Raw genomic sequence first — 25110 nt, forward strand, 5'->3', positions numbered from 1 at the left:
CTGTTTTGATTACCATAGTCTGTAGTGTATCCATAAATTTGGAATTGTGGTACCTCCAGCCTTGTTCTCTCCCAACACTGCTTTGGCTGTTCTTCTGTGATTTCATGCAAGTTTGAAGATTATTCAACTTTTGTGAAAAATGCTGCTGGTATGTTGATAAGGATTTCAGGGAATCTGTAGATTGCCTTGGGTAATACGGATATTTTAACGATATCCTGCCAATCCATGAGCATGGTATAACTTCTAATTATGTCATCTTCAGTTTCTTGCATCAGTATCTTACAGTTTTCAGAGTACAGGTATTTCACCTCCTTGGTGAAATTTATTTCTAGGTACTTGATTCTTTATGATGCAAGTGTGGACTCATTATAAGTGTACAGAAACAGGACAAACTTCTGTATGTTAACTTTTTTTTTTTTTTTTAAGATTTTATTTATTTATTTGTCAGAGAGAGAGAGAGAGAGAGAGAGAGCAAGAGCGAGCACAGGCAGACAGAGTGGCAGGCAGAGTCAGAGGGAGAAGCAGGCTCCTTGCGGAGCAAGGAGCCCGATGTGGGACTCGATCCCAGGACGCTGAGATCATGACCTGAGCCGAAGGCAGCTGCTTAACCAACTGAGCCACCCAGGCGTCCCTGTATGTTAACTTTGTATCCCGCAACTTAATTCATTTGTTAGTTATAATGGCTTTGTGTGTGTGTGTGAAGTTCTTAGGATTTTTCTATATATAGTATTGTGTCATCTGCAAAGTTTTACTTCTTCCTTACCATTCTGGTTTCTTTTTTCTTTTTTTTTTTTTTTTTTGTCTTGTCTCACTGCTGTGGCTAGGACTTCCAATAGTATGTTGAATAAGGGTGGACACTCTTGCCTTGTTCTTGATCTTAGAAGAAAAGCTTTTAGGGATGCCTGGATGGCCCAGTGGGTTAAAGCCTCTGCCTTTGGCTCAGGTCATGATCTCAGGGTCCTGGGATCAAGCCCTGCATTGGACTCTCTCTGCTCAATGGGGAGCCTGCTTCCCCCTCTCTGCCTGCCTCTCTGCCTACTTGTGATCTCTCTCTTTCTCTCTGTCAAATAAATAAATAAATAAATAAATAAATAAAAATCTTTTTTTAAAATAAAAAAAAGAAGAAAAGCTTTTAGTTTTTCACTGTTGAATATGATGTTAGCTCTTGGTTTGTCAAATGCAGCCTTTATTACTTTGAGTTATGTTCCCTCTATACCCACTTTGAGAGTTTTTATGATAAACAGATGTTGAATTTTGACAAATGTTTTTCCTGCATCTATTGAGATGGTGTTTATCCTTTGTCTTATTAGTGTGGTATATACTTTGATTTGTGAAAAATGAACATTCTTGCTCTCCTGAAATAAGTCCCCCTTGATGGTGGTGAATGGTGCTTGTGTTGTTGAATTCACTTTGCTACTATGTTGCTGAGGATTTTTCCATCTATGTTTATCAGGGATACTGGTGTATAATTTTCTTTGTGGGTATGTGTGTCTGGTTTTGGTATCAGTATAATGCTAGCCTCATAGAATAAATTTTGAATCATTATTTCCTCTTCTATTTTTGGAATAGTTTGAGAAAGATAGGTTTCTAACTCTTCTTTATAAAAGTGTTTGGTAAAAGGACGTCTGGGCAGCTCAGTTAGTGAAGCATCTGCCTTTGGCTCAGGTCATGATCCCAGGGTCCTGAAATCAAGTGCCACATCTAATTTTCTCTCTCTCAAATAAATAAAATCTTCAAAAAAATAAAAATAAAAATAAATACTTGGTAGAATTTACCTGTGAAGCCATCTGGTCCTGAGCTTTTGTTTGTTGTGAGTTTTTTGATCATTGATTTGATTTCCTTACTAGTCTATTTTTTTCTTATTCAGTCTTGGAAGATTGTATGTTTCTAGGAATTAATCCATTTCTTCTAGGTTGCCCAGCTTGCTGGTGTATAATTTTTGTAGTAGTCTTTTATAATCCTTTATATTTCTGTGGTATCAGTTGTAACTTTTCCTGCATCTGTTTGAAGTCCCCTTTGATTTCAGGTCCGATGAGTCTGACTAAAGGTTTATCAATTTTATCTTTTCAAAAAAAAAACCAGCCTTTAGTTCCACTGACTTCTTTTTGTAGACACTATTTCATTTAATTCCATTCTGATTTTATTACTTCCTTGTTTCTATGAACTTTGCGCTTTGTTTTTTGTTCTTCCTCTAGTTCCTTTAAGTAGAAGTAGAGATTGTTTGAGAGTTTTTTTGTTGTTGTTGTTTCTTGAGGTAGGTCTGTATTTCCATAAACTTTGCTCTGAAAACTTCTTTTCCTGCTTCCCAAACATTTCAAAATGTTGCATTTCCATTTTCATTTGTCTCACGTGTTTTCTGATTTCTTCCTTGACCCACTGTTATTTAGTATCATGTTAGTTTCCTTGTTTTTCTCCAGTTTTTAAAATAATTGATTTCTAGTTTTAGACCATTGTGGTTGAAAAAGATGTTGAATATGATTTCAGTCTTCTTAAATTTAATGACACTTGTTTTGTGGCCTAGAGTGTGACCTGTCCTGGAAGTTGTTCCATGTGCTCCTGAAAAGAATGTATATTCTGCTGGTTTGGGATGGAATGTTCTGTATATATCTGGTCTAATGTGTCACTCAAAACCACGGTTTCCTTTCTGATTTTATGTCTGGATAATGTCTCCATTGACTTAAGTGACATGTTTAAGTCCCCTCCTATTATTTTATTGTCCATTTCTCCCTTTATGTATTCAGGTGCCCCTACATTGGGTTCATAGATTTTACCACAGCTGTATCCTCTGACTGGATTGAGCCCTTTATCGTTATATAACATCTTCGCCTCTTGTAACACATTTTTTTTTAAATCTTTTCTTTTTAAGATATAAGTATTGCTGCTGCAACTTTTTATTTCACTTCCATTTGCAGGGAATATTTTCCATCCCCCCACTTTCAGCGTTTATAGGTCCAAAGTGAGTTTCTTGGAGGCAACATCAGAGATAGAACATTTAGTCCGTTGACATTTAACATAATTACTGATAGGCATATACTTATGGCCATTTTGTTCATTGTTTCCTAAATGTTTTTGTAGTTCGTGTTCCTTTCTTCTCTTAGTCTTTCAGGATTTGATGACTTTCTTTAGTGTTACGCTTGGATTCGTCTCTGGTTTTTGTGTATCTATTATAGTTTCTTGGTTCTATAGGTTCTTGACTACCGCAAGGGTCACATATGATATCCTGTGTATACAGCAGTCTGTACTAAGCTGATGATCTCTTTAGTGCGAACCAAAGTTTGAACAGCCTCAAAGTACTACATTTTTACTCTCTTGCTTCACATTTTCTGTATAAGGCATCACATTTTACATCTTCTTCTTTTGTGTCCCTTAACTAATTTCCGTCCACGTAACTGATTTTACTACTTTTGTCTTTTAACCTTTGTATGAGCTTCATAAGTGATTGATCTCCTACCTTTATGTTTGCTTTTACCAGAGAAATTTTTTCCTTGCATAATTTACTACTAGTTATGGGCCTTTCTTTTTGACTGAATTAAGTCCCTTTAATGTTTCTTGTGAGACTGGCTTAGCAGTGATAAACTCCTTTAACTTTAGTCTGGGAAACTCTCCTTCAATTCTAAATATCTTGCCAGGTGGAGTATTATTGGTTGTAAGATTTTTGTTGTGTTCTGTTTTGTTTTTTGCTATCAGCACTCTGAATATATCCTACCACTCCCTTTTGGTCTGCAAAATTTCTGCTGAAAACAATCAGCTGATAGCCCTTTTGGGGGGTTCCCTTGTATGTAACTATTTGCTTTTCTCTTGATTTTAAGATTTTATTTTTATCTTTACTCTTTGACATTTTAATTATTATGTGTCTTGATGTGAATTGGGTTCATCTTATTTGGGACTCTGTTTCCTGGATGTGGATGCGTTTCCTTCTCTTCCTTAGCAAAGTTTTCAGCCCCTTTCTCTTCTTTCTGGGACCCCTATAATGTGAAAGTATAGAATACTTGATGTTTCCCAAAGGTCCCTTCACCTGTCATTATTTTTTTATTCTTTTTGCTGTTTAGCTTGGACACTGCCCACTGTCCCACTATCCCACCCGGATACTTTCCACTGCTTCGTCTTCCAGATCACTGATCTGCCCTACAGCCTTCACCCTGCTTTTGAGTCCCTCTAGTGTCCTTTTAAGTTACTGCACTCAATGCTGACTGGTTCTTCTTTATATTTTTCTGTCTCTGTTAAAATTCTGAGTTCACCCAAGTCTGGTGAGCATCTTTATGACCATTACTTTAAACTCTTAACTAGGTAGATTATGAATCTTCATCTCATTTAGTTCTTTTTCTAAGGTTTTATCCTGTTCTTTCATTTGTAACATAGTCCTCTGTCTCGTTTTGTTTGTCTGTGGATTAGCAACTCCTGGTCTTCAAAGCAGTGGCTTTATGTCGATGTCCTGTGGAGCCCAGTAGTGCAACGGCCCCTGGTCACAAGAACCAGGAATTCCAGGCGGGTCTCTCATGTGGGTTGTGTATGCCCCTCTATGGTGATTGGGTCTACCTCTCTCTCTGCAGGAGTCACTGTGGAGGGGCTCTGGTCTTGACCTGCTGTGAGGGGGTGGGGGTGGTGGTCTGCAGGAGAATGCTAGTGGGGTGAATGGCGCTAGCAAAGTAGATGGAGAGTGTCGGAACCGGCCGCCCCCAGCATCCTGCCCCGCTCGGCAGAAGGAGGGCAAGGCACGTGGCAGCTGCCTGCACTTCCATTCCTAGAGAAAACTCCCACGGCCCCCTGACCCTCCAGCACATGGCCCGAAATTGGTAACTCCTTCACGTGTCACCTGGATGCTTTACGACTGCTGCCTCTGTGCTGGGTCTTGGACGGAGTGATAGAGCCCCACGGCCCTATGAGCGTGGAGTCTTGGTTTCCTCTGGCCCACTGGCTCTCATAGAGTTCAGCTGCACTTTGATTTTCAAAGCCAGACTGGGGGCTCATCTTCCTAGGGCAGGTCCCCAGGGCTAGGCGGTCCTGATGTGGGACTGGATTCCCTTGCTCTTCAGGGAGCATCTCTGCACTGTGATGTTCCTTCCGCTTGTGGGTCCTTGCCCTGGGGGGGGGGGGGGGGCGGGCGGGGGGCAAAAGCCCAACCTTGTCTCGCCCCTCTGACCCTTCTTGCTGTGGCTTTTTCTTAGGTCTTTAGCGGAGGACAGTTGGCTGTGCTGGACTTCGGGGTCATTTTCAGAGTGTGTGCATTATCTGTAGATGTTGTCTCAGTGTGTCCTTGGGAGGAGATGAGCTCAGGATCCTCCTAGTCTGCCCTCTGCTGACTCTGATGGAAAAGACTGCTGCTGCGGAGGTCAGTCTGTCGGTCACTCTTACTGATAGAGTAGTTCAAGTGAGATGCCAGCGCTATAGAAATGTGCCATCAGTATTCGTGAATGGGTTTCTCTTTCATTTATTTTTACAAGAAAGCAGACTCTGACCATACCTTGCCCTGCAATTTTTTTTTTCCCACCTTAACAACCTAACAAAACATTGTGGACATCCCCCAGGACAACACAAGTGTGACTTGGGAGAGGGGGAGGGCACGGCAAAGGTTACTCTGGCCCCGTGCAGAGGTGCAGAGGGAGAGGAGGAAGATGCACAGTCCTTGTCCTTGTGACTATACTGAAGTTTATGTCTTTTCTCAAGGAAACCAGCTTTCCTTCCTCCTAGGAATAAAGCAGAGGGACTCCTGGGTGGCTCCGTCTGTTAAGCATCCAGCTCGGTTTCAGCTCAGGTCGTGATCTCAGGGCGCTGATTTTGAGCCCCGTGTCAGACCCCGTGCTCAGCACAGAGTCTGTTAAAGATTCTCTCTCCCTTTCCTTCTGCCCCTCCCACTTGTGCTCTCTCTCTCTCAAATGAAATCTTAAATGCAGTTTCTGCTCTTATTTTTTTTTTTAAGTCTTAGTCCTGTACTACAAATGATCTCTCTTAACCTTCTCGCTACCTAGAATAAAACCACTTCTGTTGGTTTCATTCATAATGACTTCTGTTCAGGTTAAGTTCAAAATCCATGTTCTCTATGAACACACCTGCACTTCCAGACCTTGATCTCATTTTTCTGAACCCCAAAGCATTTACAGCGTGTTATAAAAGCCAGCACTCAGTATTCCGTAACAAACATTTAAAGAGGGATGTAGCAACATCGACACGGTTTAATGAATAACTGTAAACATCTGTGGAGATGCCAGAGGGGGAAACCGAAGGTTGTCTGCCCTGCGCACCCTTCCTGATCGAGGCTCCTTCACTCCCTCTTAGAACTTTGGGATTGTCATGTCCTGGTTTTCTTGTGAGTCTGAGTTTTCACATAAAATTTAGCTTTTTCCAAGCCTCCAGTTATTTTTCTTTGTTTTAATGAAGATTTTATTTGAGAGGGAGAGAGCGGGTGTGCACATGAGCGGGGTGAAGGGGGCAGAAGGAGGAGAAGCAGACCCCCCGCCGAGCAGGGAGCCCGACATAGGGCTCGATCCCAGGACCCTGGGATCATGACCTGAGCCGAAGGCAAACGCTTAACCAGACGGAGCCCCCCGGCACCTCCTACAGTTACTTGTTTTCTAATTTCAGTGGTCACCATTGCTTCTTGCATTGTAGTCTTTCTTGCCTACAGAAGGACTTCGGTAGCTCTTTTATAGCAAAGGTTTATTAGTACTAAATTACCTATCCCTGTAGGTCTGAAAACTACCTGCATTTTGCCCTCCCTCTTGAACAGTTGATTATTAGGATCCAGAATGTCTAGACGTACAGCTTTCTGTCTTAAGTGTTGTGAAGACAGCCCTTAGTCTGTAGAAGGGAGGGCTTGTGGTCTGCCAGTCCTTCACAGAATCCTTTATAGGTAACCTGCTTTTTCGTTTTTATAATTTTCTCTTTGCTCTGGTATTCTGCACCTTCACTGGGATGTGTTCTTATGTGCACGCGTACACGTGCATAACAAAATTTGAAAGCAAATTCCCGAACATAATCTTCACATTTACAGATTCTTTCCTTAACCATATCCATAACCATATCCATATCCTTAACCGTATCCATTCTGTAAATGAATTTCCCACTTACTAAGCTTTAAAAAAAAAAAATGAAGATTTTCCAAACTGTATTCCTAGGATTTCTAACTGGCTCTCTCATTCCTCCATAACAGTAAAAAAAAAAAAAAGAAAGAAAGAAAGAAAGAAAAGCTGGTTCTTTTTGAAATGCAGATACTCAGCGGATTCTTTTCCTTTTTAAATTACTTCGTTTTTAGATTCACTGGGGGAATCCTCTTGCTTTTATATGTGTTAGCTCTGTTTTCCTTGAGGATCTTAAAATTTTAATGTGCAAGGTCATCCTGAATGGGGTTTCTTTCCTCCCCGAATCTGTACATTGGTATCTGGTTTCCTGCAGTTTTGTTGTTGGGTTTTTTTTTTTTAATTATTTAAGTAATCTCTATACCCAAAGTGGGGCTCAAACTCAGGACTCTGAGATCAAGACTTGAGCCAGCCAGGGGCCCCCCGTCTCTTCCTGAATGTTCTAAGTGGGGGACTCCCAGGGCAGGGCCAACAAAGGGCTAAGCTGATTGTTCAGAGCTCTAGGTCCCCAGGAATAGTAGGTATCCTGGCTACAGGACTGTGTCCACTTTTACCCCCAATGCCTCCCACAGGCAGCTGATGGCTGGCCTGAGTCCTAGGCATATGCCATTTCCTGTTTTCTGAAGCATGTTACAGGAGAGGAAGCTTCACCTAGCCCTGAATCATCTAATTGCGTATGGCCTTCAGCCCCCACTGCATTAGCATCCAAAAAGGATAGGAAATAAATGAATTAAATACTCAAACACAAGGAGCTGTGAAAAGAACAGGTCTAAAAGAAGCAGACTGAGTCAGTAAAGGTAATCCTAGAAATGGTAGGAATTTGTGAAATAAAAACCAAGATGATCATGAAAAGAATATGTATTTGTACTTGTTGTAAGGCTCTTATATCTCCAATTTTTATTCTAGAGACATATATATTTCCTATTACAGAAAATTATCCCATAAGGGAAAAGAAAAAAAAAAAAAAACTCGGAAGAGACTCCTTTTATCCTAGAAGAAAATGAGAAGGCTCTTATAACTGGTCCAGAAAGTCTGACAAATGAGGTCTTTAACATCTGTTAGGTGTAGTTAGCACTTATTCCAGTTCCATTCAAGATGTGCACAGTTCTGAGAAAGACGGCCTCCAAGTAATTGTTAGGAAGTCAGTCAAACAAAACCGGATGGAAAACTACAGACTGTCCGTACAAAAGTCCTAAATAAAATACTAACGCCTGGGTCATGGAAGTGCGGCAAACTACCACCCTACTGTATTGAGCTCAGAAATTCTCCTTGCTGCTCTAAGAGGACTGTTTCACACGTCTTGCTCAGACCTCCCTGGTTTCAGCTAATGGCCTTACTTCTTGTTTTACGTCGAACAGAGGAGGAAGTACGTGGAAGAGCTGCCCATCTCAGGTCTGTGTGCCATGTCCATTCTTTCCTCCTGGCCCCAGGGTCCCCTCTGCCCTGCACCAGCCTTCCCTTCTCTAATAAATGACTCCCGGCAGCAGCAAATCCATCTCACAAAACTCTCCTTCAGCCCCCAGCCCCCTCCAGCTACTGAACCATCATGTCTCTTGTCACCTTCACACCCAATGTCCTGGGATACGTCCTGTGCTCCCCAGTAATACATCAGCTACTCCTACTTTGGTTTTTAACATTTTAATTTCGTTTATTAATTATATAAGCACAAAGTTGAAAGTGAAGAAGCACTCTAAGGATTATTAGCCAACCCCCCCCCCCGCCCAAAAAAGTCCCAGCCTCTTCTTGTTCTCCAGCCCCAGCTCTCATGATCCCTGCTCATCGAAATTGGGAATTTCTTTTTTTTTTTTTTTTAAATATTTTACTTATTTATTTGAGAGAGAGTTTGAACAAGGAGGTCAGAGGGAGAGGCAGACTCCCCGTGGGGCTGGGAGCCCGATGCGGGACTTGATCCCCAGGACTCCAGGATCATGACCTCAGCTGAAGGCAGTCGCTTAACCAACTGAGCCACCCAAAATTGGGAATTTCTTTTGATTATTGACAAAACAAAACAAAACTTAAAATGCAAAGTCTTGGTTTTTCAGTTTTTAGGAATGATCTTTGGAGAGAAAGGTCTGTTTTCGCCAGTTCTCTTATGTTCCCCTATGGTGATCTGTCCATCTGGGGAGGCGGGAGTTTGTTTATTGTGATTTTATTATTCCCACCATGAACCCTTGAACCATCTGTAATCCTTTCTTTTAGGTGGATCTACGTATTTTTAAAACTTCGGTCCTTGAAGTGTTGGAGAATATCTTCGTTAATAAACCGTATCTGGCCTGTGACAAGATCTTCATGGAGTTCTGTACCTTTTGGTGTTTTGTGGGTTTTTTTGTTTTGTTTTAATCCCCCACTGATGCTTTAATTTTTCATAAGATAAAATGAAGTCGTACTGCAAGTACAGAGTTCCCCCATATCTTTCATCACCCCCACTCTCCAGGGCTAAGGCCCCAAACACCCACAGGGCAATGAGCCAAACTAAGAAGTTCACTACACACTGGTTTTCACCGGCTTTTCCCCAGGCTCCAAGATCCCACATTGCCTGTCTTGCTGTATCTCCTTAGAGGCTTCCAGTCTGTGACCAACCCCCCCATCCTGTCATCTTTTAGGACCTTGACACTTTGGAAGAGGTTAGCCAGTAATTCTGTACCATGTCCTACTATCTGCGTTTGGGGGTCTTCCCATGATTTCTTTGTCTGGCGTGGTGCAGCTCGGGCGGAAATGTCAAAGAAGTGATGTAGCCTTCTCAGGAGGTAGGTGATGTGGACGTGGTGACCTTGATCACTTGGTTCATTCTCTTTCCAGTCAGTAAATATCTTGAAGGAAGATGCTTTGAGACTATGCAGATGTCCTGTGTCTCCTCAAACTGCCACTAATTTTATGGCATCCCTTAGATCTTACCGGTAGCAATTACTGTGGTGTTGCAAAGGGGATTTCCTGTTTCTCTCATTCCCTTGTACATTTATTAACTGGAGGTCTTCTGTAAGGAAGAGCGGTCTCTTCCAATGCAAATGTGCATTTGTTTCTGTGTGTCTGTGTGTGTATGTACACTTTAAAAGTTATTGTATAGTGATACCTCTGATTCCCATCAAATAATTTTTGGAAGGGTTGGAATATATTTCTATTTGTTCAGGTGGCGTTTATAAGTTATATTCCTCTTTTAAAATGATTTTAAGTAATCTCTACACCCAGCATCGGGCCTGAACTCACAACCCTGAGATCGAGAGTTGTTTGCTCTCCCAACTGAGCCAGCCAGGGGCCCCATAAGCTGTACACTTTCCTCATTTAGATTTCACTAATGTGTTGTTACAGTTTTTTATCAGTATCAAGAATGAGATTTCCTGGGGCGCCTGGGTGGCTCAGTGGGTTAAGCCACTGCCTTCGGCTCAGGTCATGATCTCAGGGTCCTGGGATCGAGTCCCACATCAGGCTCTCTGCTCAGCAGGGGCCTGCTTCCCTTCCTCTCTCTCTGCCTGCCTCTCTGCCTACTTGTGATCTCTCTCTCTGTCAGATAAATAAATAAAATTCTTTAAAAAAAAAAAAAAAAAGAGGTTTTCTTCCTGTCCCTGCCTCTCACCCTACATTTCCAAGTGTTCTTTCTAGAATAAAGGGGTTAGACAATAAATACAAGACCAATAAAGATCAGTCCCCTTACAAGGGGAGTCTTTAAATATATAGACTTATTTGTGGATGGAGATAATCAGTATAAATTGTGAAGAGATAAAATTACTTTGACTGGTTACCTCTGTGGCATTTAGTGATTAATGTGTTGCCACTAGAAGTGTTGACCCAACCTTGCATTATATATTATAAACTACTCAGTTGTGATACATTGTTCCAGAAAAGAGCTGGAAATGACTTGCTGTTTCTTGAAAGAATTATCTACGACTCTTGAGGGGAAAAATAGGGAGAGGCGCACTACCTTCAGTGTTGACAGAGACTTCTGTAGCTTCAAGACACTGATGCAGTATTTCCATCTTTCTGTTGACCTCAGGGGGTTGACGTTAGAATCATGTTCTTTAAATCCAGATGGAACTGAGCTATACAACCATCCAGATCTAATACCTGTTTTACCTGATAGATGCTCTAGTGCTAGAGGACTTCTTGAGTTTTCTACTGCTTCTTAAAACACTTTCGACCCGTGTATATTCTTCAAGGCCATCACCCATTGGCCCTCGTTTACAGATGTAAATCATTTTAGGGGTCACTCTCGTTCTCCATATTTTCTCTTCTATTGTACCTGCTCTTAATTTGGCCTTCATGAGGCAGGCAGAGATGCATTTAATGGATCTTAATGAATCTGTTTTTTTCTTCTATGTTTTCTGTTACATTCAGGTGGCTTTTACCTTTATTTTGTTCCTACCAACTTCTCTGATCGGTGTTTTAAAAAATTCCAAGATGAATAGTTAGTGTATGTTGTCTTCAGTCTTCTCTCGTTTTAAGGCAAGAATTTTCCTCTTCTCAATGTAGTACGGCATAAATATTTTACTGCTGTTTAGATAACCGTTTTCATTTGTTTTATCGAGGAATTGCTTTTCCGGTGGTGAACATTTGGGCTTTCTTTTATTATCTTCCAAATCTTACCGACTTAGGAAATCCTTCTCCCTCAAAATGTATTTAAGTTGTCTTTGTGACCAATTATGCTATCGAGTTTTCTAAAGTTTCTGGGAAACAGAAGGAACCAGGGTATATTATCCACTGGTTGGATACAAAGGTGTTTATCTCTTAAATCAAGCTCGTTAACGTGGACTTGACCATCTGTCCTCGCTGATTTTTTTTAATCAAGTAATCTTTGTGGGCACTTTTGTTTATAGACTGAGGGATGATGCTGTGTCCTAATTAAACCCCAAGGCCTCTTGCATACCTTTGTAAACCAAACGACCCTTCTGTACGGTTTCTCTTAATGATCTTAGAGACTTTTGATTGTAAGTCAGACTTTTTTTTGAGAGAGAGAGAGAGAACAAGCAGTGGAAAGGGAGAGAGGGAGAGAAGCAGACTCCCCTGTTGAGCAGGAAGCCGACCACTCAGAGGTCATGACCCGAGCTGACGGTAGTCGCTTAATCTACTGAGCCGCCCAGGTGCCCCTAAATTATACTTCGAGACTAATTTTTCTTTCCCAATTTCTTCCAGCAATTCTTCCACTCCTTGGCAGGGAGGGGTTGTTACCTTTGCTCGTGCAATACCCTGTTGATTTTAGGCTTGTTTCTTGTAAAAACTGCAGTTAGATTTTCTAACTTTTCTAATGAGAGAATTCAGCCCATTCGCTAGATCAAGTTATGTTTCATCCCTTCCATTTTGATTACTGTACATTTTTATTTCATTTTTAAAAAATTTTATCCTTTATTTTTATTCCCGGTCAACTTCCTGTTTGTTTTCTAATGGTCCTAATGAAGTTTCACATCCAAGTAGCAGAATTAGCTCTCCGACTTGCAGGATGCTTTATTTGCCAACTGGGAACCCCCAGGCATCAAAGTCAAAACTTTTTAGGATGCCTTTAGATATTTTCAGTTCCAGACTAGAAGAGAATTTCTCACAGTGTATTTCTGTTTCAGGAACACTTGTATTCACCGACACAAAATCTTAATCAGACTTCGACTATAAAATGTAGCTGTAACGAGTTATTTCCCTTTCTTCCTCTAGGCTTTCCTGAGGTGTCCCTTGGGGGGTGGAGGAATGCAGATCTCAAAACTGTGCATGTCCACACCTGCACTTCTGTTGCCTTGACATGTGCGCGGTTGCAGACCGAGTTCTTCCATCCTCCTAGGGCTGAAGAGGGCGAGTCTGCTTTTAGCTTTATTTTCTTCATAGATAACTCAGTACGTCGAGAAGTCTAGCTTTTTATTTATCCTTGGAATTCCAAAGTTTGACAGGCTCACCTCGGCTACTCCGGGCGTGCTTCCAGACCACCCCAGGAAAGCAAATACCACGATAAAGTGAGCCCATTGAATTGGTCTGACTTCCCAGCGCATCTGCCTTTTTATCCCGAACACTCTGCAGCGGTCTGTTAGTGTGAGATGACATGGTCTAAAAAAAAAATGTACGTATCCTCATTGAAAAATACCTTGTTGCCCCCAAATGCTCCCCATGATGTGAGGTGCTCAGCCAGCCCATCTTTCTGCAGGGGAGGGTCCTGCCTCGATCTCGCCGCGGTCAGGGCGGCAGCTGCCGTGTCGGGGGCCGCGGCAAGTGTAAAGCCTCGGCTCCCCCCGCTGATTCCTTCCCCTGGAGCACACGGAGGCCATCGGGGTCCTCTTACGCCAGAGTAATCCAGATGCGAACAGCAAGGATCGCCGTAACGGAAGTTTTACTGGAATATGCCAGAGAGAGGAGTGAGCAAATGGTTTTGGAAAAATGGTGCCACTAGACTTGCCCAACACAGGGTTGCCCCAAAATTTTACTTTGTTTAAAAAAAAAAATCCGTATCTGCCAGGCACGATAAAACAAGGATGCCTGTGCAAGAACGCAACTCGGGGTGTGGTGTGTTTTCTGTTCATCCCTCCAGGGACTCGAGTAGACCCTCGAGTAGCAGCAAATACGAGAAGGTTCCCTGCAGCGACGGTCATGGGTGGCGCCTACCCACCTGCCCCGGCTGGCTCCAGGGCAGCGCGCAGGGAGGTCCCACGGCTGTTCTCCGAGCCTGCATCCTGGTGCTGTGGCTCCGGCAGGGGAGCCGTTTCTTCAGGTTCTCTTTTGGGTCACTAATGTGGATCAATGTTGATGCATTGAATTTTTGGAGTCAAGGAATCTGGGTTTTGTTTCACATTCTAGAAAGTTGTCTTTTCAGTGCTCTCCTGAGACGTTCCTGAAAATCTGTAGGACGTACATGGCCGGGTTCTCTGAGGACGCTTCTAGGGCTCGGCTCCGGCTGCCGGCCGCGGGTGCCACCTGTTCGCTGGGGTCTGTCGGCCGCTTACTGCCCTGGGCCGGGTTTTTTCTCAACCACGTACCGCTCGCAGTGTTTGGTCTGCTGAGTAGTCACATCGGGTTGGTGGGGGTTTGTGGCAGGCACAGGAGTCTCTGCTCCTTGGGGTCAGACTAGCAAAGGCTAGCTGCTGAGGCACAGGGAGGGTCTTCCCAACTGTAGGGAAATTGTCACCATCCGCCAAAACCAGCACCAGCTCAGCTTCAGGGAGCTGCTCCCCCACTGGTCTCTAGAGCCTTCTGCAAAGGGCTTCACTGGTCTCTTCCAGCTGAGCCCGCCCGCCCTGGTCTTTGCACCCCTCAGCACCCCCAAGCACAACCTGCCACAGGATCCATCCCCAGAGCTCCCAGCTATTGTCCGCTTTGCCCATCAACAATAACTAGGGTGCACAGTCCAGTTCTCACGCTCTGTCCTGTCCCATTCTTCTGAATCTCCCCAGTGGAAATCATTGGAATGGGAGCCTTTTTTCAGTTAATGGCAAGACTGGATAGACTACATCCACTTAAAAGAAACTACTTTCAGAGAACAAGTCCATATGCTTTCAAAAAGATGGTTTTTTTCCCCCCCTTCCTGATCTAGTAGTCCATTACTACATACCTAGCCCCAGGAAATGATTTTTAATCACAAAAAGGTTTATGAAGACCTTCATTATTTATAAAGTAAAAAACGGCCAACCCACTTAATTGTCCATCACGAGGAGCATGGCTAAGGGGCTGCGGGACCCTCACCTGAAGAAACAGGCATTCACGGCTTTGGACATCATCATCTAGAGCAAGGCTTCAAGTCCTCTGGGAAGTAGGTAAAGGGCGCCCATTCGTGTGTCCTGTGCAAACCCAGCTGTGCATCTTTCGTGTGCAAAAAATGAAAGTGGCCCAGATGCTCTCCGTGGTCGGGTACAGGTAGCCCACGGGGATTTCTCCCTCACCCGCTGCCGCCTCTGTTTTACTACTTCTCCAGTGTAGGAGAGAATCAAATGGTGATGGAAAGATGCTTTGGAAACCACATGTACGGCTCCCAGGGCAGAGGACTGAGCGCTGATAAAGCAGTTGTGACATGTCAAAGGCCTCTTGAGAGGGAGCCCGAAGCACTCACTGACAGTCTCCGGGAGCCCTCGACTCCCGCCGGCCCTCGCTGGATCAATTACTGCGTCAGAGGAGCCTGTTGTGAGGCCACTTACCAGTGTCTCCCTGGCATGAAAGAGGAGACGGTGATAACTAAAACAAGGTCTGACCTTGGGCAAGGAGAACACCCAGGAGTACCCCACACCCCAGCTCGGCTCCCCAAAGATGCCGCGTCACACTGTGGGGCCAAAACTCCAAATGACGCCTGTGAGCACCTGAGGACCAGGTGACAGATGCGGAATTAAAGCTTAAAAACCATCAGCTGCCGTGAGGTTTGCACAGACTCAGACACCGTTTCTGCCAAAACTCCTTCAGAGAGCGGATCTGGGCACATTCACGGTCCCCGTGGCACCCCCCACCCTCCCCTCTCTCCCTGCCGGGCTCCACGGGGGCAGCCCCCACCGCCCCCACCCAGAAGGTTCCTGCATGGAGGAAGTTACGTCTGGACAAATACATTTGCTTTTAAGTTTCTCTGCTGCTGGTGGTACCAAATTATTTATAACATTTCCAAGTTGTTTACAACAGCTTTGCAGAGCAATGTCTAGACCACTGCGGCCCCGTCCCCATCTGAAACCAAGTCTGTCACATCATTTTTCCATGAAGTGCCTGCAGATGGGCTTTACGTGCACGCGAGGAAACGCTGATTCCCTTCCCCAGGCAACAGAATCCCAGATCCTGCTGTGGCTCAGGGAGCGGTAAGCTTGACTAAGCCAGGGGTCTTCAAGCTTACTTGTTCCGAGTTTTCCAGGCTTACCATCCTGCTAAATACACTGATCCGGGGGCCGCCTGGGTGGCCCAGCCAGTTAAGTGTGTGCCTTCAGCTCGGGTCGTGGTCCAGGGGGTCCTGGGATCGGACCCTGCGTCAGGTTCCCTACTCAGCGCAGGGTCAGCTCTTCTCCCTCTGCCCTCCCCACTGTCCCTGCTCCTGGTCGGCCTCTCTCTCGCAAATATCAAGAAAAAAAATAAATAAATTAGTCCCATATCTGGGAACCAAGCCGAAGAAAATAACTGAGTCAAAGGAGGAAGACGGTAATTACATTTGTAAGTGGATTCCACGAATGCCCTGCTTGGAGGAGTGATGATTGATCTACGTAGGGTCAGACCACTCGATGGAAAAACCTGTCCATCATTTAAGTGCTAATAAATTAGGTTAACTGTATGAAAAGTGTGGATAATTTCACTTAAAGCCGTTCTCATCAAGGACAGTTCTGCCAACCAGGGGACTTGGAATGATGTCTGAAGACAGTTTGGTTGTGATACAAGGTACGCTCAGCAGCCCCAAAGCAGGGGGCACCTGACCACAAAGGATGACCTGTGAATGCCAGAGTTTAAAAAACAAAGTGGGGCGCCTGGGTGGATCAGTGAGTTAAAGCCTCTACCTTCAGGTCAGGTTAGGGATCGAGCCCCACAGGAGGCTCTCTGCTCAGCAGGGAGCCTGCCTCCCCCCCACCCCCGCCGCCCCTCTGCCTACTTGTGATCTCTGTCAAATAAATAAATAAAATCTTTAAAAAAATAATAAATAAATAAATAAATAAGTCTGTTTCTTGGTTTAAAAAAAAAGAAAGTGGACCTATGGATTTGTATTATTATCATACTTAAAGAAGGCATTGGCCTAGCAAGAGAAGGAATCAAACAGACCTGATGCTTACTGTATAAACTCATCTCTTCCTCCTAATTATAAACCTGTATAGTAGGCGCAATCGGGGCTGTGTGTAGCCATTCGCACAACATAATGTATCTGGCCTAGGTCTCTTTAATGGACTTATTTAAGGAACTCAGTCTTATTTGGTGATAAATTGATGAAAGAGCCACTTAATTAAGTCTTGGGATGACTAACTGGGTTGTCCTTTCAGGACCGAACATTGTTATCACGGTAAGAATCACAAAAGTTGATTTTTCTGATCATTGAAGGTTCAAGTGACCATCCAGTTCACACGGAAGCGTTTCTGTTGCCTGAGTCTAAAGCACTGACGTATGGAATTTGTTTCAAAATGGAACACTTGGCATTATCCATCACCTGATCCTTTCAAGACACAATTTTGTCATCAGGAGTGCGTTTTCTACCAACACAAGTGATGCCTCCGTCACTGAGGTTCTCTGGCCCCCAAAGAACTATGCTTTTTAAGTGTCACTTCCTGCTTTTGGTGCTTTGTCTGTCTGTCCTTATCTTTGCATCCTTTTCCATTTCAATGTTCATAAAATGCTTTGAAGTGGAAAACTATCAAGGTTGCAAAAACGGAGTGCAAGGCAGACAGCCATGCAGAAATGCCTAATGTTCTCTCCTCTGAGTCGAGTTCATGAATTTTTACTGCACGGACTATGGCTACAGCTGTTAAAAGGCATCTCCACCCCTGCCATCTCCCTTTCCCGTTGGATGGTTCTCAGCTTTATTGTGGAAGTTGCCACATAAGCAACTTCCAAATCCCTGTTTAGTTCTTAAAGCCAAAACAACAAGTTAGAGGCTGTGAGTTCTCTATCCAAGGAACAACAGAGAAGGGAAGATGAATATCCAGGGCCAATGACCAAGGCCACATCAGGCCACTGGGATCCAGAACCATGGTTTTTCTGGTTTATCCAAAGAGGAGTGGGGTGACCACACACTCACCCGGCCCATGCTGAGTTCTGTGGTGGGGAAATGGAAAGATCTTAGAAGACTGCATGGGCCACATCATGGGGTCTTGCAAAAACACATGCCAAGTGGGGCTCATTCTGTGGGAGAGGCCGTTCAGAGGATTGTGCAGCTCCAGAAATCACATATCCAGACATTCTCCTAACAGTAAGCCGAGACCTGAACTATCCCAGCCCGCTGCTGCCTTCATCGAGGCCAAGCCCTTCACGTCAACCCTCTGCAAACTGGTGAATCAAAAGAGAGATTACACATCTTCAAGGACTTGGCAAAAGGACCAAGGTGGCTGGCTCCTTCAGGAGCAAAGAGAAGGACAAGAGTAGGGCGGAGCCCTGGGAATGTGCGGCCCCAGCACAAGCCACAGCTCGGCCTTGGTGGGTGCTCTCAGCCCTTCTGAAGGGACCCCCCCACCACCGACAGCAGGGGGAGCATGCAGGAAAGATGAACTATTCCAGGAAAGCATTATCTGGCTTGACTCTACTTGCTGAAAGGAAACTGTACGGAACTTCCAAAGAGCTTCACCCTTTCCAACTCCATGACCTGCTCAAAGCATCGTACGGCCTTGTCCAAGAAGGAAGAAGGAAGGATGCGAGGAGGAAAAGCCTGGGACCACGGAGGAATTCTTTGATGATATGGCATGTCTTGCTCCACCATTCCCAATGGGTGTTTAAGTCCATCAGCCAACCATACCCAGAGGCCACTCCCTCCCCACCAGCAGACACAGCTCAGGGAACCCCCAACTGGCGTTTCTTCACTCACCAGGACTGGCTGCATCTCACAGAAAACCAGGAGGGAAGCCAGCTCGATGTCTTCACTGTACCCGTTCTTCAGAGGAACAGATCTGAATCCTGCAGCAGAGAAGGGAAAGTAATGCAAAGACAGACCATTAACATCAGACCTTAGCTTTCTTAGGGTTCCTGGGGATCCCACGTTTGGTGCCAGAAGCAGATAAGTTAGTGGCCTATGCTGGGGCATGACTTTCTGGAAACCAGGGGTCCCCTCCTGATGGCCCGTGTTCCAGTATGCAGCTCCGACAGATGGCCCCACACAGAAAAGTGCAGTTAAAGATCTCTGCCATGTAGAAATGAAAATCATTCCCTTGAAAGAAATCCAAACATACAGAACACGACACATTTAGAGGGACTGCAGCTGTGGTTCAATTCCTTATGTCCTCTGGAAGCCAGAAGACTCACAGGAGTAACACACCTCTGTGTCCCCTCCTCCGTGTCTGGATTTACAAACCATAGGATGGGGGGATGGGGGGCGGGGGCGGGTCATCCTGAAGGATTTCTAATAGTAGGAAATCTGTCCCTGGCAGTCCCTAGCAGTATTGATCCTCCTCTGAAAGCCTTTCTCTATTTATAATTAGGACACTCATTGTTAAGTTATAATTTAGGGGGGAGGGTTGAGGTAGAGCTGATTTCCCCACACACAAATGTTTATGACAACACCTCTCAAAGGTTGGTTGGTTTGCTTGTTTTAACTTAGTCTAAACAAATACATAGTAAAAACTGAAATCTCGCCCCTACCCGCTCATAATCCTTTCTTCCCGAAGGAGCCATGTTCACAGTGTCTTCCCAAGACACTGTCGTGATTTCTTCTAAGTCACTAATGATAGTACTGGATGGTTTTCGTTTAACTTTCTGTTTTGGAGATGCTATGGCCCTAGTTTGTCTCAAAAGCTTTTACTTGCATTGTCTTCTCCTTCTCCTGGACAAGCCATGCCTGCATTAGGGCACGTGCACCGTTGCCTCTGACTTCCACCATCCGGGTCTGGGCTTGTCCGATGATCATTCTTGCTCTCTTGGAGCCTGCACAGTATCACTTGACTGAGCCCTCTCTCCCTTCCCAGTGCTTTCGGTGAGGAAGTTGATGTACCTTTTGCAAGGCCACACCTCCTCTCTCCTTCCTTCCCCTAATTTGGGGAAGCTGAATCACTGTCTCTATAAGACACTCCGTGTAAATACTGCTGACCCTGGAGCAGCACAGGTTTGAACTGTGTGGGTCCACTTTATACACAGATTTTTTTCCCGATAAGTACAGTACTCTAAGTGTCTGAACATGTTTTCTCTTCCAGCTTACCTGAAGAATACAGTATAAAATACAAAGTCTGTGTCAACTGACGGTTACGAGGCCTCTGGTCAGCCATAGGCTGTGAGCAGGTTTGGAGGAAGTCAAAACTCCTAGGTAGCTTTTTTACTGCTTGAGGCATGGACATCCCCAACTGCCACATTGTTCAAGGGTCAGGTATATAGTGTTTCATTTTCTAACCGTAATTCTTCCAGAAAAGGAGACTTGGTTATAAAGTTGTCATACATACAGCAAAGCTAAGGTATCAGTACAAGAACACTGTGTGCCAGCCACACAGATCCGTCATTAACCTTTTCCTATGTTTTTTTAACCACACTTCCCCACTCCTCCATCTAGCATACAGGTGTGTAGATATGTGTCTCCACGTGAGACGCGGACACCTGGGTACGTCCCTCCTGCACGCTGGCAGGCGTCTCACAAGCTGGACCTCAGGACTTGGTGTCCGTGTCTTCCCATTGAAAATCTGTGCATTTCATTGTGTGTAAGTTTCAAACATCCAGTGCTCGTCGCCTTTATACTGGACTTCTCTGTCAGTGCTTTTGTCGGCTCACCTTTCCCTCTCATTTTCTTCAGTACTACTTCGTGACACCTAAAATCCTCGAACGCCACGTACTTGAATGCATCCATTCTTCGGTTTTGTACCTGACTGACAGTTTGGGTATAAAACTCTCAGGTCAGACCTCTCCCGGGAGGATTTTGAGGACATGGTGTTCTGTGAATAGTGAAGTTTTCTGACCTCTTCTCGCTTTCTTTTTTGTTTTTTTAAAAGATTTTATTTATTTATTCAGCAGATCACAAGTAGGCAGAGAGACAGGCAGAGAGAGAGGCGGAAGCAGGCTCGCTGCTGAGCAGAGAGCCCGATGTGGGGCTCGATCCCAGGACCCTGGGATCATGACCTGAGCCAAAGGCAGAGGCTTTAACCCACTGAGCCAGCCAGGAGCCCCTTCTCTCTCTTCTCCCCTTCTAGGTGATGCGATTTGTCTTGGCTTGTCTGCTGGTCTGGTTGTTTGGCCTGAAATTCTGCATCTGTAAGAGCTGGTCTAGGGACACTGGGGAGGAAGTCTAGGTGTTGAGTGACTGTTGGAATATACTAGCCTGGACTCGGGAAGGCTGTGAAGTAGCCCACACACTCCAATGACGGGGAAGTGCCCTTTTGCTTAGAACCGACAGGCAGCATGTGCCCCCAGATTTGGAGAAGTGCGCCCCATCCCGAGACGCCTCCTTCCAACGGCCAGCTCTCATTTCCTGAGATGTCTTCATGCATCCTGGGGTTAAGGCAGAAAGGTGTTTCCCAGTTCACCCGAAACAGTTTGGTTCTTTTTTTGTTGTTGGTTTGGGCTGTGTCATAGACACAAAGGAAACAGAGACGTCTTCTGAAGTGTGCTCCGTATTTGGTTTATCAGAGTAGCAAAGGCCTTCAGGGTAGGAAGAACGTGGAGTGTGCAGTGAGACATTCCCGGGTCTGTAGCCCAGCTCTGGTCCTGCAGGTGGGTGACCCTGAGCAAGATAATTACATCTCTAGGCCCCAAAGCGCTGGTGTTTAAAAGGCAGAGATGATAAAACCCCTTTCCCAGGACTGCTGCAAGGATTAAAGAGTTGAAGGCGCAAAACGCAGTAAACGCTGTTTTCCTTCCTTTCTGAGCTCCACCTGGCTCAAAAGCTTAAGTGCGTCCCTAATGGCCGTGGGCAGAGTTTGTGAGTTCAGAAGGCTCCCGACGCCTTGTGCGAAAGGGGTTGTTGTGCGCCTTCCCTGAATATGGACGCGCCAGGCCTCGCTGGGAATCGCACAGGAGCAAGACAAGGTCCTTACCGACCATTCTCCCAGCGGGGCAAAGGTCACCTGTTTCATCATCCATGTCCTATGTCTCTTTTAAAAAATTACAAAGATTTTATTGATTTGAGAGCGAGGCGGAGGAGAGGGAGAAGCAGGCTCCTTGCTGAGCGGGGAGCCCAACGCATGGCCCTATCCCAAGACCCCGGGATCATGACCTGAGCCGAAGGCAGCCATTTAACCAACTGAGCCCCCCAGGCGCCCCTGTTCTTTGTATTTTAAATCTTCAAGCTAAGTGCTAACATTTTCTAGATTAATGGCCACAATTCAGCGGTAAAGTACGGGCAGGAGCATCAACTCTGACCTCCCTCTCCAAGGCATTAGGAGCAACTACAAAGCTCACATCCCTTCTCCTTCCAGAGGACACGGTCACGAGGTCCTGACAGCACGGCAGGGGGGTTCCGGGGGACTCTGAGAACACAGTTACCAGAGAAGGAAATCTCTCCCAGGCTCACTGTCTGCTTTGTCAAAGCGCACATTACAGAACTGCAGCTTCACCGCTGGCTTTAAAGTAGCTGCCTGAGGGGGCCAGGTCCGCAAGAGGGGTTGCCCGATAGCAGATTTCAGGGACTCCCATGTGCGTCCTGTGAGAGAACATGACGAAGACGGCTGTCTCCAAAATTCTCTACTCCTTCACTTCGGAATTTGTTTCCTGGATGGTAAGATGAGCAGCTGCGCTCAGTCCTCTCCAGGTGCCCGCTGAGGAGCTGGGGAAGCCTGCCCCTGCCTGTCCCCCAACCCAGGCAGAGCCAAGTACCCAGGGACAGGGCCAGGGACCTGCACTTTCTAGGCCCAGGGTTAGCTGGGCGGGTGCTGGAAATGATCAGCTTTCGGACACTAAGGAAGGCAGAGGGTTGGGAATATCGGCTATTGTTTCAAGTTTAGAACAAAAGAAACAGGACACGAGATTTCCAAACACCACCAAGAAAAAAGACTATCTGGGTATATAAATCACTAAAATGAGGGATCTGTGTCTCTCGAAAAATGATCCTTGGGGAACAGTGACCTCATGAGGACTCCCAAAGGATCTATGATCTCGTGGCTCTGTCCTGCAGAAATGCTAAGGAAGGGGGAAAAGGGAATTCGGCATCGAGCGAGGGCCTGTTTGTCAAAGGTGACACCATCCAGCAGGAGAGTAAAAGCGAAGAAACCAGACAAGGTAAGGACAGTGCCGTTCACAAAGCACATCCAGCTCACGCACAAAGCACATCTGTGCTCCCTCCCTGGGAGGGTCTTTCTGCACTGGGGGGATGGGACACAGTTTCTTTGTTTTTCGGGTTGTTAAAGATTGTGCATGTTTGCATGCCAGAGCGAGCACGAGTAGGGGCAGAGGGAGAAGCAGAGTCCCCGCAGAGCAGGGAACCCAACATGCGGCTTGATCCCCGGCCCCGGAGATCATGACCTGAGCAAAGGCAGACGCTTAACCGATTTAACGATTAACAGTTTATCAATGGTTCCAATTTTATGGAACAGGAAGGGGAAGGTCTGCGGGTGCGGGAAGCGGCAGATCGGAGACTGCGCCTCCCAGCTGCGCGGGGGGCCCTTCCTTCCCTCCCGGGGCACAGAGCCGGCCCAGCGGGTGTGGGGGGTCAGAGGCCTGACTGCGCAGGGTGCAGCCTCCCCTCCCTTCCCTGGTCCGGTCCATACTCGTGGGGACAACTTGACGTGATCAGCTGCCTGAGCCACCCAATCCCTTTTGCAACAATGTCATAAACACCAGAATGCTGCTTCATTCTTTCTAAAGCCAGCAGCACACACCTCAAGTCCTGCTAAGCCCAGACCGCACCTCTTAATTAAAATGACTTACCCGATTTGATTCCTTTGATGGGGTAAGTGGCGTGGGCAAGGAAGTTGGGATCACTGAACATATCTTCCTCGTAGACGACAAAACGCAGAAACGCCAGGTTGGGGTCATAAATTTCAAAGGTCACTTTCTCCTGTGTTGGAGCCCAAATCGGGCTGAGGCCATTGTCATCTGGAAGGAGACAGAGGCTCAGCACAGGCTCCACTGGTCCTGCCCCCTCCTGGTTAAACCACCTCTTTTGTCCCCCCGGCCTTTTTGAATGTCCTTAGCAGCCCTATAAATAGGCATCAAGGCCAAAATCTAAGAATAGTTATTTTTCCAGGAGCAAGCCTAGTAAAGCGGCTGTCAGAGTTCTGGTCCTTAGTAAGCAGAGAAGAGGAACCACACCCCTTGCTGCCGCTTCCCTCTGGGCTCCGGGCTAGGCAGGGGTAGGAGGGCAGGGCACGGGGAGATCAGAGTGGGGAGCTGCAGCGCTCCTCTGGACAAGGAAGTGGGGCTGGCTCTCTGAAAAGGGGGAACGGATGTGGGTTCTGGAGTAAACGGGGTGAACCAGCCTCTTGGAGCAAGGGCAGCTGCGGGCCTGGCCCACCCCCGGGGAAATGTCAGTTTAGCTGGTTACACGTGTGATTTGTTGCTCGGGCTGCCTCTTACCGGGGACAGTGATCCCAGGCCTTAAAACACTGACCGTTTCTTCCTGGCTTCAGGGTCTCCCTTCCCTTGAAGGATAGAATCGCCCAGGTTGGACCCACGCCTGTGGGCCAGCCACACTGTCTGTGTCTCTGCGTCTTAGCCTTGGGCGCAGTAGATAAAGCGGGCGGGGCCAAAAGAGGCTCACCCTCCGTCGCCCCAGCTTCCTAGCACAGGGGTTTGGTCCAGGACTCCCACCATGACTGGCTGGGTGTCTGTCCAACTAATCGTGGGGTCCTGTGTTTCCGCCCCCCGCCACCAACCCCAAGCTGGACAGTAGCAGAGGGATGAAGGAAAAGCCATGGGCAATAAAAGTACATCAAATCCCCCCCAGGATGCAACTTACTCACAACTGTTGTCTTAAACTTGTTGTTGTCATACTCAGCTCCACAAATTTCCACCTCCACAAAGGGACACGCAATACTTCGTCCAAGTTTGGGGAGATGGCGAGCCCCGAGAACCTAGGACACCAAAGGTCAGTACTGGAAGTCCTCCTGAGCAGAGAGCTTAGTCTCAGTGCCAGAGTCAGACCAGAGGAGGTCCCAGGCAGCCTGACGTCGCTCAGTAGGGGCCACCCCACTGCTTCCCTCTCCTGGATGGGGAAACAGGGCTGGAGAAGCCAGGATGGGAACGCTCATGCCGTCACAGAGACCTCCCCGAGCACAGACATGCACACCTCCCCCCTCCCCCTCCCACCACCCTAGAACCTCCAGAGACCGCCCAGGAAAGGACAGAGGAGAAAGTGGTATTTTTTTAAAAAAGACTTTTCATGACACATGCTGAATTTTTCTTTTCCTTCCTTAATCATATGAGAAATGCAATTCTGATCTCTCTCTTGCATACTTTCCAAAAGAGGAAAAAACCAAAACTCTTACAAAGAGGCAACATGTTCTCAGGAAGTTGGATGCATTTTCATCCGTTGTCACCCACTAAACCTGGCTGCTGTGGGGAGACACTCTCT

The 25110-nt window shown here is 46.0% G+C and overlaps 1 protein-coding gene across 1 annotated transcript in view; it reads right to left on the minus strand.

Moving 5' to 3' along the window:
* Nucleotides 1-25110, minus strand: part of PLCG2 (phospholipase C gamma 2) — a 147159-nt gene that overhangs the window by 8362 nt on the left and 113687 nt on the right. Inside the window, exons 29-31 of the mRNA XM_059153472.1 lie at nt 24496-24610; nt 23466-23633; nt 18496-18584 (exon numbers count right to left, since the gene is read on the minus strand). Of these exons, the coding sequence (XP_059009455.1) occupies nt 18496-18584; nt 23466-23633; nt 24496-24610 (372 nt within the window). The remainder of the gene's footprint in view (nt 1-18495; nt 18585-23465; nt 23634-24495; nt 24611-25110) is intronic.

The sequence above is a fragment of the Mustela lutreola genome, chromosome 16 (assembly GCF_030435805.1).
Source record: "Mustela lutreola isolate mMusLut2 chromosome 16, mMusLut2.pri, whole genome shotgun sequence".
NCBI classification, from domain to species: domain Eukaryota; kingdom Metazoa; phylum Chordata; class Mammalia; order Carnivora; family Mustelidae; genus Mustela; species Mustela lutreola.